General features: G+C 52.6%; 1 protein-coding gene across 1 annotated transcript; it reads left to right on the forward strand.

Moving 5' to 3' along the window:
* The first annotated feature begins 4416 nt into the window (after nucleotides 1–4416).
* On the forward strand, nucleotides 4417–11735 carry Pomgnt2 (protein O-linked mannose N-acetylglucosaminyltransferase 2 (beta 1,4-)). Its single transcript, XM_048334716.1, has 2 exons — nucleotides 4417–4576; nucleotides 9422–11735. The coding sequence occupies exon 2, from the start codon at nucleotides 9536–9538 to the stop codon at nucleotides 11276–11278; it is 1743 nt and encodes a 580-aa protein (XP_048190673.1). The 5' UTR covers nucleotides 4417–4576; nucleotides 9422–9535; the 3' UTR covers nucleotides 11279–11735.
* The last annotated feature ends 747 nt before the right edge of the window (nucleotides 11736–12482 follow it).

Below are 12482 nucleotides of genomic sequence, written 5' to 3' on the forward strand. Positions count from 1 at the left end.
AAGTGGCACTGTGGCTCCAGTGGTAGAGCGCTAGCCTTGAGCAAAAAGGAAGCCAGGGACAGTGCTCAGGCCCTGAGTTCAAGGCCCAGGACTGACCAAAAAAAAAAAAAAAGCTAAAGTCCAGCACCTAGGACTTGAGTTCAAGTCCCAATACTGGCATACAGAGATAGAAAATGATCACATCAGGAAGCAACTTTCTTCTATTCTCCTAACACTTGCCACTCCCAGGGGAAGAGGGTGGCTAGAAATACAATCTGCTAACCCCCCCCAACACATCCACAGATAATAAATATTTCATTCTACCTGTAAGACAGGCCTGACATTTCCTGACGTGAGACTTCCTGGTGTGGTTGGATTTCAAAGGAGAAAGGCTGGTCCTATGGCTACAGCTGGTGCCCAACTATTGCTGATCAGATCTAGGCCACTGGTTTGCTCACCGGAACCTTGCAGGTGGGATTTGAAGAGGTCATGGCTAATCTTGAACCCAGAATAACCAACCACCGGGAACTTGTCCTGAGAGATAACGAGTCAAATCTCTATGTGCCTTTTCATTCTCTGGGCTCATTAATAAATATATAGAATAAAATGTCTTTAGGGGGCTGGGAATATGGCCTAGTGACAAGAGTGCTTGCCTCGTATACATGAGACCCTGGGTTCAATTCCCAGCACCACATATATAGAAAACGGTCAGAAGTGGCGCTGTGGCTCAAGTGGCAGAGTACTAGCCTTGAGCACAAAGAAGCCAGGGACAGTGCTCAGGCCCTGAGTTCAAGGCCCAGGACTGGCCAAAAAAAAATTGTCTTTAGGTGTCAGGTGCCAGTGGCTCATACCTGCCTGTCAACCTAGCCACTCAGGAAGCTGAGATGCGATGGTCGCAGTATAAACCCAGCTGGGACAGGAAAGACTGTGAGACTTTTTTTTTTTTTTTTTTTTTTTTTTGCCAGTCCTGTGGCTTGGACTCAGGGCCTGAGCACTGTCCCTGGCTTCTTTTTACTCAAGGCTAGCACTCTACTATTGGAGCCACAGTGCCACTTCTGGCCGTTTTCTATATATGTGGTTCTGGGGAATTGAACCCAGGGCTTCATGTATATGAGGCAAGCTCTCTTGCCACTAGGCCGTATACCCAGCCCCTCTGTGAGACTCTTATCTCCAAGGAACCACCAAAATGTGAAAGTGGGCTGGGAATATGGCCTAGCGGTAGAGTGCTTGCCTTGTATACATGAAGCCCTGGGTTTGATTCCTCAGCACCACATATATAGAAAAAGCCAGAAGGGGCGCTGTGGCTCAGGTGGCAGAGTGCTAGCCTTGAGCAAAAAGAAGCCAGGGACAGTGCCTAGGCCCTGAGTTCAAGCCCCAGGACTGGGGAAAAAAATGAAAAATAAAACAAAGCTGAAACCCTGAGTTCAAGCCCCAGTACACACACACACACACACACACACACACACACACACACACACGTGCGCGCACTTATGGCCATAAACAATAACATGAGTGATAACTGAAAATCATCATGGCCTTGTTTGTGCAATACCCCGATTGCACACCAGGGGGCGTGCTCGAGGCCCATTGGGGCCTATATTCGGGAATCAGTTATTTCCCTCAGGTGGCCACTCCCCTTGCTCTCCAGGTCCCTTCCAGCCCTGACAACCTTCTGGGCATTGGCCTCCAGCCCTGCCCACCTCCATCATCTGAAAATACAAGCCTGTTTGCCCTGGTGCAGTTTCAGGAGACACCGAGGGAGCACAACAGATTGTACTCCAAGGTGGGTGCTGGAACAGGAGTGGGGAGCACCAAATACAGGAAGAATGTCTAGCCTAATTTAACATAAGGGGTCGGGGGGGGGGGGCTTTGTGGGGCACAGTGGCTCCCACCTGTCATCCTAGCTGACATTCAGGAGGCTGAGATCCAAGGATCATGGTTCAAAGCCATCCAAGTCTGAGAGATTTTATGTGTCAGTCATGGGGCTTGAACTCAGGGCCAGTGTGCTGTCTTTAGCGCCACAGTGCCACTTCCGGTTCTCTGGTGGTTCATTGCAGTTAAGAGTTGCCTGGACTTTTCCTGCCTAGGCTGGCTTTGAACCACGATCCTCAGATCTCAGCCTCCTGAGTAGCTAGGATAACAGAGAGCACAGCTAGTGACTTGTTTGTCTATGTGGTGCTGAGGAATTGAACCTAGGACTCCTGTGTGCTAGGCAAACACTGTACCACAAAGCCACAGTCCCAGCCCTGAGAGATTTTTATTTCTAATTAACCAACAAAAAGCCAGCAGTAGGGACTGGGGATGTAGCTCAGTGTTCAAGTGCTCGCCTCGCATTCAGGAAGCCTTGGGTTTGATTCCTCAGCACCACATATATAGAAAAAGCCAGTATAGTTACATGGATCCTTTTGTGATTATTTTTTAAATTCTGGCATTTGCTTTGTTTCTAATTTTGGGCACTACCCTATCTGTTTATTTTTTGAGATCTTTGACAACATTCCCACACATTACATTTCTGCTTTTGTTTTGTTTTAAAATTTTATTTTATTTTCAAGGTGATGCACAGAGGGGTTACAGTTATATACACAAAAGGTAGTGACTACATTTCTTATCAAACTTGTTACCCCTTCCCTCATTTGTTCCCACCTTGCCTGCCAGCCCTCCCCCCCAGTTGTATAGTTAATTTCCTACATGTTGCTCCTCTTTAGATGAATGGATCAAGAAAATGTGCTATACACACACACACACACACACACACAATGGATTTCCATGTTTCCACCAGAAAGAATAATGTTGTAAGGAAATGGAAAAACTTGGAAAAAATCATATTAAGTGAAATGAGCCAGACCCTAAGAAACAGATTACATAGTTTCCCTCATTGTAATTAGTATATGTCTAAGATAGTCCTAGCAGATGATCATAATAGTTCAGTAGTTATGTACATATGATCATATAAGATGATGCTAAATGAAATGAACTCCAAGATATGGAAACAAATGGTTTTTCATTGATGTTGTAATTTTTAATGTACTATGTAAAATTAAAAAGAAAAAGCCAGAAGCGGCGCTGTGGCTCAAGTGGTAGAGTGCTAGCTGTGAGCAAAAAGAAACCAAAGACAGTGCTCAGGCCCTGAGTTCAAGGCCCAGGACTTGCAAAAAAAATTTTTTTTAATTTAAAAAAGAAAACTCTGATAGCTCACTTTTGAGAACGAATGTACTAGACACAAGATGAACTCAAGGGCCAACAGGGAAAACTCTTTCTCTCACAGACCTGCCCCAAGGTTGGGTGAAGAATCATCACACCCACCATTGCAGAACAAACACCCTCTCAGGCTCCCCAGAAATAATCACTTCTGCCATAAACACCTCCCCAAGGAAATCACCAACAAAAGTAATCAAATAAGCAGGATAGTTAACAGCACATGGCCAAAAAGCCCCCTTTATTCAATCCACGCCCCCCCCCCCCCCCCCAGCAAAGCTAAGTGCTTTTCCATTCTTTCTGATCCAGGCAGGTTAAATTAGGTTTCATGGCCATTGGTGTCAATGGAGTTGTCATGGTTACAGGTGAAGCAGAAATGGGGCTGGGCGGGAGGGAGGGGGAGTCAGGGCCCAGCAACCTGAGCAGTGGGTCTTAAAGAGATACGCTTCTTGTTTTCTCCTCTTGGCCATGATGCCATAGGATGTGGTGGGTAATTAAAAATGGATCCTCCAGGCTGAGCCCCAGTGGCTCCCACCTGTCATCCTAGCTCCTCAGGAGGCTGAGATCTGAGGATCGCGGTTCAAAGCCAGCCTGGGCAGGAAAGTCTGTGATACTCTCATGTGCAAGGAAACAGCAAAAATCCAGAAGTGGGAGAAAATTACAGTAAAATACAGTGCCCAGAAAAGATACGGATATATATATAGTCCTGGGACTTGAACTCAGGGCCTGAGCTGCCCCTGAGCTTCTTTTTGCTCAAGGCTAGCACCCTACCACCTGAGCCACAGCACCACTTCTGGCTTTTTCTGCATATGTGGTGCTGGGGAATCGAACCCAGGGCTTCCTACATGCTAGGAGAGCACGCTCCCGCTAAGCCATCTTCCCAGCCCTGGTCTCAATGTTATTTATCCGATTCCCCCTTAATGGTGTGCGCCTAGCTACATCGCTCGGGAAAAGGAGGGGGGCCACCTCGCCGGTGCAAACTTCGACTCCCAGAACCCCCTTAACTAAAGGACTACAACTCCCAGAATCCATACTAAAAAAACCCGTCCAACCAAGAGGGCGGGCTCTCACAATGGTGTGCGCATGCGCCCAGCCCGACCCCGCCTCTTCGGGAAGCGACGCGGGCGCAGCCTCTCAAGTAAACTACAATCCCCAGAATTCCTCCAACCAAAGGAGGAGGTCTGCGCATGCGCCTAATATCCTCCCCGCCCCCCCACCCCCACTCCCTACTTCGCGGGGCTGGCGAGCCGGGCGGGCGCACGGTGGGCACCTGGGAGCCGGCGGAGCTGGCGGCGGCGCCGGCGTCTGACAGCACGGCGTCTGCACTCGCTGCCGGGGCCTGCGGGGCCTGCGGGGCTCGGAGCGGGCGCCGGCGGCGTGGACAGCCGGAGGCGGGCTGCAGGTGAGGGGCGCGCGGGGGTTGCGGCGGCCGCGGCGTGGAGAGCTGGGCCTCGCGGGTCCCTCGGGAGGCGTCACGTGGTGCCGGTGTTATGGGGTGGGGGGGGGGCGGGGGGTGCCTACGAGAGCCGAGCGTTTGCAGCGCCGAGGGGGACGTGTGCGTGTGCGCGGGCGCCTGAGGTGGGCGGGGCGGCCTGCAACCCCGCGCCCTGACCCTGGGCCTCCGGAGCCCGGGAAGGTGGGGGGGGGGGGATGTCCCCGCCTTTCCACTCCGGTGGGGAGGGCAGCGGGTCCCCTCGCCCTTCAGACCCCGATCCCGGGCTGGGACCGCCCCCTCCTCCCCCCTGCCTCTCCACTCCGGACGCGGGTGGGCAGGGCAGCGGGTCCTTTCGCCCTTCTGCGTGGAGTTCGGTCGTGGCGCATTTGGCGCGGCCGGGGGTGGGGGTGGGTGGGTGGTGGACCAGTGCGAGGCCTGGGAAAGCTGCACCCCAGCAGGCCCGGGGGGACCTCCCCTGTCAAGATGCAGCCCTGCGGCTGGGGTCCAGCTCCAACACCCCCCGTCCGCCCCCCTCAGCCTACTCGGGAGAAACAGAGCTCCTGGGTGGGAAAGATGACTTGGGCTGGGAGCTGGCAGGTCAACCTGCAATCTGGCTACTCAGGAGGCTGGGATCTGAGGATCTTGGTTCAAAGCCAGCCCAGGAAGACAAATCTGTGAGACTCTTTGTCTCCAATCCACAAGAAAGCAGCAAGTGGTGCCCTGGCCCGAGTAGTAGAGCACCAGCCTTAAGTGGAAAAAGTGAAGAGATAGTGCCCAGTCTCTGAGTTCAAGCCCCAATAGTGGTGCACACACACACACCCCAATGACTTCAGATGGGCTGGGAAGGTGGCTTAGTGGTAGTGTGCTCGCCTAGCATGCAGGAAGCCCTGGGTTCGATTCCTCAGTAGCACATACACAGAAAAAGCTGGAAGTGGTGCTGTGCCCAGGCCCTGTGTTCAAGCCCCAGGACTGGCAAAAACAAAAGAAAATAATATAATATTGTGAAAATAACCGTCAAGCACTTGGCTTTGCGGCTGTTGTCTCTTCCTTCACAAAACCAGAACCTATTGTGTCTGTGGCTCAGCCCAGGAGATGGGAGCTTGGAGGAGTTCAGAATTTCCCTAGTTGAGGGGCCTGGAGGTGTGGTTCAAGTGGTAAAGCACCAGCCCAGTAAACAAGGTGAGCCAAGAGCAAGAGGAAGGCCTGAGTTCAAACTCTGATACTAGCACATGTGCACATGCGTGCACACACACACACACACACACACACAGCCTAGCTTCATGTAGCTAAGTGACAGAACAAGAATTCTCCTGGCCTGACTCCCATTTTCTTGTCCCAATTTGCTTCCTTGAGCCCAGTTATGGCCCAAGATGGTTCTCAGTGCTGTTCTTGCAGCCACAGGCTTTGCCTTGTGTCTACCGAGTGGGGGGGAGTTGAATCTGAGGAGCTCTTCCCCTGGAGAGGGGTTCCAGCTCCCATCCCTGACCACGGGGAGGGAGTACTGCAGCCTGCCGGGGCCCCATCAGCTGGGGGTGGGGGTGGGGGGGTAGCAGCTCCCTCGTCAGCACCAAGTAGAAGAGGAGAGAAGGCTCACTCTTAGCCTTAGATGTGATGAGAAATCACCCTGGCCCGCGAGTATGTCATCTTTGTTTGGTTTTGTTTTGTTTTTGTTGCCAGTCCTGGGGCTTGAACTCAGGGCCTGAGCACTGTCCCTGGCTTCTTTTGCTCAGGGCTAGCACTCTACCACTTGAGCCACAGCGCCACTTCTGGCTTTTTTCTATATATGTGGTGCTGGGGAATCGAACCCAGGGTTTCATGTATACTAGGCAAGCACTTTACCAGTAGGCCACATTCCCAGCCCCTCATCTTTCTAATCCTGGTTTTGCTTGAGAGAAGATGGAGTGACAGAGAAGGAAAGAGAGAAGGGAGGGAAAGGGAAGGAGGGAGGGAGGGGAAGGAAGAAAAAGAGAGGATGGGAAGGAGAAAAGAGGAGGAAAGAAAGGAAGGAAAGAAGGAAGGGAAGAGGAAAGAGAAAAAGGAAAGAGAAAAGAGAGGAAAGGTAGCCCAGTGCTAATGACTCCTGAGATCTGAAGCCAGCCCTGCGCAGGAAAGGCCATGAGACTTATCTGCAATAAACTACCTAGAAAAAGCCGGAAGTGGCGCTGTGGCTCAGTGGTAGAGTGCTCGCCTCGTATGCATGAAGGCCTGGGTTCCATTCCTCAGCACCACATGCACAGAAAAAGCCAGAACTGGCGCTGTAGCTCAAATGGTAGAGCACTAGCCTTGAGCAAAAGAAGCTCACGGACAGTGCCCAGACCCTGAGTTCAAGCCCCAGGACAGATGAGAGAGGGAGAGAGGAAGAAGAGGAGGAGAAGGAAGAAGAAGGAGTTGGAGCAGATCATTTCCTTGTCTTCACAGCACCACCAGCTGGGATCGTGAGCACCCCACCCGGAGTACCTGGGGGCGAGCAATGGCCACAGCTCCGCTTCCTTCCTTCGCACCTGTCCCAGTCAGCTACCTCTGCCTGGCTGGGCTGGGCTGGGAGTAATTACAGCAAGAAGCCCTGGGTTGCTAGGTTACCGGAGAGCCTGTGGCTCTGCCTTCCCAGAGCCTCGCACTTGCCTGCTCCACCAGCGAAGACCCAGCGAGGCCACTGATGAGCAGGGCCCTTAAGAACAAGAACGCTAGCTGGGAAGGTGGCTTAGCGGTAGAGTGCTCGCCTAGCATGCATGAAGGCCTGGGTTCGAGTCCTCAGCACCACATATAACAGAAAAGGCCCTGAGTTCAAGTCCCAAGACCTGTACAAAAAAATAGGAAGTGAAAAAGGATAGTTGGGCCCATGAACGTATTGGAAGCTCCTCAATTTCCATGGTCTCCAAGCTCATCTTGGGAAAATGTTCCTCCATTTGGGGTTAACGTGATCGATATCAGAGCTAGAACAGGTGTGGGAGCCAGGATTCCACCTTGGGCAATCCAGAGCGTGCCCTTCTGCCTGCATGGCCTTAAGGGTGTCGTGACGTCAGCAGGGGGGGGCCGGTGACATCAGAGCTTCTGACGGGGCGCTGACTTTAGTTGCTGGGTGCAAACTGCTGCTGCAGTTTCTATTTTTGTTCTTTTTTTTTTTTTTTTTACCTTAGTAACATGTATCGTTCAGGATGTTTTGGGGACTGTGCAAAGATCTTGTTTCCACGACTAATTTTAGCATCAGTCCGCAGATCTTGCCGGCAACAATCATGACTGCTGCTGTCTGCCAACCAGTGATTTTTTTTTTTGATTTGCATCATTGTCCCCGTAGTCATTGGCATTCTGCAAGAAAGATCTGTTCCTTCTCCTGGAGTCCTTTTATTCAATTATTTATTCATAACACTATTGACGCAGGGATACTTCTTTATAATCTGTGGGTTATAATGTACTATTTTTAGTTTTGTCACTCCAGTTGTCTTCTTCAGTTTGGCTCCTTTTGTTTCTTGTTTGTTTAGTGCAGGTTCTGGGAATTGAACTCAGGGCCTTGGAGCTTTTGTGCTCAAGGCTAGTACTCTACTACTTGAACCACAGCTCTACTTCTGACTTTCGTTTTTTAACCAGTCCTGGGGCTTGAACTCAGGGTCTAGGCACTGTCCTTCAGTTTCTTTCACTCAAGGCTAGCTTGAGCCACAGCACCACTTCTGGCTTTTTCTGTGTATTTAGTACTTAAGGAATTGAACCCAGGGCTTCATGCATGCTAGGCAAGCACTCTACCACTAAGCCTCATCCCCAGTCCCACTTTGTTGGTAGTTTATTGGAGATTAAAAAAAAGTCTGGGGGGGGGGAATGTCTCAGGGACTTTCCTGCCTGGACTGGCTTTGAACCACAACCCTCAGATCTCAGCTTCCTGAGTAGCTAGCTAGGATGACAGGTGGGAGCCAGATAGTGGTGAAGTTGCTGCTTCCTATGGTAGGATTGTGATGCACGGATCAAAACTCAGTGCCTGCTACTCATCCTAGCTGCTCAGAGACTGAAACCTGAGTATCACGGTTCAAAGCCAGCTTCGGGCAGAAAAGTTGGTGAGACCAGCAAAACACTGAAAAGTGCAAGTGTGGCTCAAGTGTAAGGCCTTGAGCAAAGAAATGAAGGGACAGTGTGCAGGCCCTGAGTCCAAGCCCCAGTACTAGCACCAAAAAAGAAAGAAAAGGGAGAGAGAGAAAGAAGAAAACGAAGGAAAGAAAGAGGGAACCATTTCCAAGCTTTGAAACTCATTATTGGGGGCTGGGAAAGTGGCTCAGTGGTACAGAGCTCGCCTAGCATGCAGGAAGCCCTGGGTCCGATTCCTCAGTACCACAGACACAGAAAAAGCCAGATGTGGCGCTGTGGCTCAAGTGGTAGAGTGCTAGCCTTGAGCAAAAGAAGCTCAGGGGGGCTGGGACTATGGCCTAGTGGCAAGAGTGGTTGCCTCCTATACATAAAGCCCTGGGTTCGATTCCTCAGCACCACATATATAGAAAAGGCCCGAAGTGGCGCTGTGGCTCAAGTGGTAGAGTGTGAGCCTTGAGCAAAAAGAAGCCAGGGACAGTGCTCAGGCCCTGAGGTCAAGCCCCAGGACTGGCAAAAAAAAAGCTCAGGGACAGTGCCTAGTTCAAGGCCCAAGACTGGCAAAAAAGACAAGAAACTCATTATTGGTGATGTAATTTATGACCTGCGCATTGGTTTTGGAGTCCTGGCTGAATCACCTGAGAACTTGATCAAGAAGCAGAAATTGCCTGGTGGAGTCTCTCATGGTTCTCAAATCACTTCCCCCCCTTCTCTCTCTCTCCCTCTTGCCCCCCCCCCCACCAGGCATCCAGTGGTCCTCAAGGTGGCCCCCTAGGGATGGGTGACGCCCACCTGGCCCGTGGCACCTGCCTGAGGCCGGCCTCTCACTAGCGCCCCCCAGTGGCGCGTGGCGGTACGATGCACCTGTCCGCCGTGCTCAATGCTCTCCTGGTGTCGGTGCTGGCTGCCGTCCTGTGGAAGCATGTGCGGCTGCGGGAGCATGCGGCCACCTTAGAGGAGGAGCTGGCCCTCGGCCAGCAGGCCCCAGAGCCAGCCCAGACCCCGAGGATCGACTACCCCAAGGCCCTGCAGATGCTGATGGAAGGTGGCACCCACATGCTGTGCACCGGTCGCACGCACACCGAACGCATCTGCCGCTTCAAATGGCTCTGCTACTCCAACGAGGCGGAAGAGTTCCTCTTCTTCCACGGGAACACCTCGGTCATGCTGCCCAACCTGGGTTCCAGACGCTTCCAGCCGGCCCTGCTCGACCTGTCCACCGTGGAAGACCACAACACTCAGTATTTCAACTTCGTTGAGCTGCCCGCCGCAGCCTTGCGTTTCATGCCCAAGCCCGTGTTCGTGCCCGACGTGGCCCTCATCACCAATCGCTTCAACCCCGACAACCTCATGCACGTCTTCCACGATGACCTGCTGCCTCTCTTTTACACCCTCCGACAGTTCCCCGGCCTGGCCCAGGAGGCCCGGCTCTTCTTCATGGAGGGCTGGGGCGAGGGAGCCCATTTCGATCTCTACAAACTCCTCAGTCCCAAGCAGCCCCTTCTGCGCTCGCAGCTCAAGTCCCTGGGCCGGCTGCTCTGTTTCTCCCAGGCCTTCGTGGGGCTCTCGAAGGTCACCACTTGGTACCAGTATGGTTTTGTCCAGCCTCAGGGCCCCAAAGCCAACATCCTGGTCTCAGGCCACGAGATCCGCCAGTTTGCTCGCTTCATGACGGAGAAGCTCAATGTGAGCCAGGGGGGGCTCCCCCTGGGGGAGGACTACATCCTGGTCTTCAGCCGCACCCACACCCGACTCATCGTGAATGAGGCCGAGCTGCTGCTGGAGCTCGCCCGCGAGTTCCACATGAAGACGGTCACCGTGTCTCTGGAGGACCGTCCGTTCGCTGACGTGGTGCGGCTGGTCAGCAACGCCTCCATGCTGGTGAGCATGCACGGGGCCCAGCTGGTCACCGCCCTCTTCCTGCCCCGGGGGGCCACTGTGGTGGAGCTGTTCCCCTATGCCGTCAATCCTGATCACTACACCCCGTATAAGACCTTGGCCTCGCTGCCCGGCATGGACCTCCAGTATGTCTCCTGGCGGAACACGATGGCGGAGAACACGGTCACTCACATCGACAGACCCTGGGACCAGGGGGGCATCGCCCACTTAGATCGGGCCGAACAGGCTCGAATTCTGCAAAGCCAAGAGGTACCCCGACATCTTTGCTGTAGGAATCCCGAGTGGCTCTTCCGCATTTACCAGGACACCAAGGTGGACCTGCCGTCGCTGATCCAGGCCATCCGGCGCGTGGTGAAGGGCCGGCCAGGGCCCAGGAGGCCCAAGTGGACGGTCAGCTTGTACCCGGGCAAGGTGCGGGAGGCGCGGTGCCAGGCGTCGGTGCAGGGCGCCGCGGAGGCCCGCCTCACCGTGTCCTGGCAGATCCCCTGGAACCTCAAATACTTGAAGGTGAAGGAGGTGAAGTACGAGGTGTGGCTGCAGGAACAAGGGGAGAACACCTACGTGCCTTACATCCTGGCCGTGCAGAACCACACGTTCACGGACAACATCAAGCCCTTCACCACCTACCTGGTGTGGGTGCGCTGCATCTTTAACAAGACGCTCCTAGGGCCTTTTGCAGATGTGCTGGTGTGTAGCACGTAGCCCCACGGCCTGGGGCCAGGCCCCCCCCCGCCCCCCACATGTCGGGTCTTCCCTCGGCACCCCTCGCCTTCGTGGGCCTGGTGGATTCCCCCTGCTGTGTATGGCAGGAACTTTGGGCAAGTTCGTGTTTATTTATTCAGCAGATCCGTGGCTGGCCTGCAGCACCGCGTCCTCTTGTTACTTCCTCTTGGCAAGCCCCCTTGGGGTGTCAGGTACCCACCCCACTTCTGTCCCCATCGTCCATACCCTGGGGAAGTTTCCTTAGCGAGAGAGGAAAAGTCAAGAGAGCTCGGGAGGATCCTGGCTGGGTGACTGTCCCCTTTCCCGGGTCCTCGGGATCAAGAACCAGGGTCTAAAAAATGGTTGGGAGGCTCATCAGCTTGGTCACCCTAAAATCACCTGTAGCCCAGTGAAAGGTGTATCCGGAACAGTCATTAAATGATTCTGAACATGTTGATGAAGTTTTTTCATTGATGAGTTTGGTAGGCAATGCCCTGATATTCCCTTGAATCTTATTTTATTTTTTGCCAGTCCTAGGGCTTGAACTCAAGGCCTGAGCACTGTCCCTGGCTTCTTTTTGCACAAGGCTAGTACTCTACCACTTGAACCACAGCGCCACTTTTGGCTTTTTCTGTGTATGTGGTGCTGAGGACTCAAACCCAGGCCTTCAGGCATGCTAGACAAGCAATCCACCCCTAAGCTGCATTCCCACCCCCCTTACTTGTTAATTTTAAGTAGCTGTACAAAGAGGTTTCACTTTCACAAGTCAGGTTATGAATGCAGTAAATCTTGATTAATATCATTCCTTCCACCATTTTCACCTGTTTCCCTTGCCCCATTCATACCTGCAGGTGACATAGTTCAACTTTTACATAATGTACACTAAATATAATGACCTCTGCACCCCCTCTTTTCCCCTTCCTCCTCCTCAACAAAACATATGTGAGCTTCCTAGTATTCATTTTGTCAAATGGTTCATTAGTTGTTCCGAAGAATTTTACCATCAGACCCCTCCCCTGGATATACCACCCTTTAGTCAATTTGTTTGTGTACATACGCATACTGGGAGATTTAAAAAAAAATATATATATATATCCAACTGAACATTTAGACTTGACCTTAGGAATTAGGATAGACGCCAGGACCTCAGACACACAGATTTTCTTCTAATGGGACTCTCTCCCTGACTGCCCCAGTGTGAGGA

Source organism: Perognathus longimembris, chromosome 26 (assembly GCF_023159225.1).
Source record: "Perognathus longimembris pacificus isolate PPM17 chromosome 26, ASM2315922v1, whole genome shotgun sequence".
NCBI lineage: Eukaryota > Metazoa > Chordata > Mammalia > Rodentia > Heteromyidae > Perognathus > Perognathus longimembris.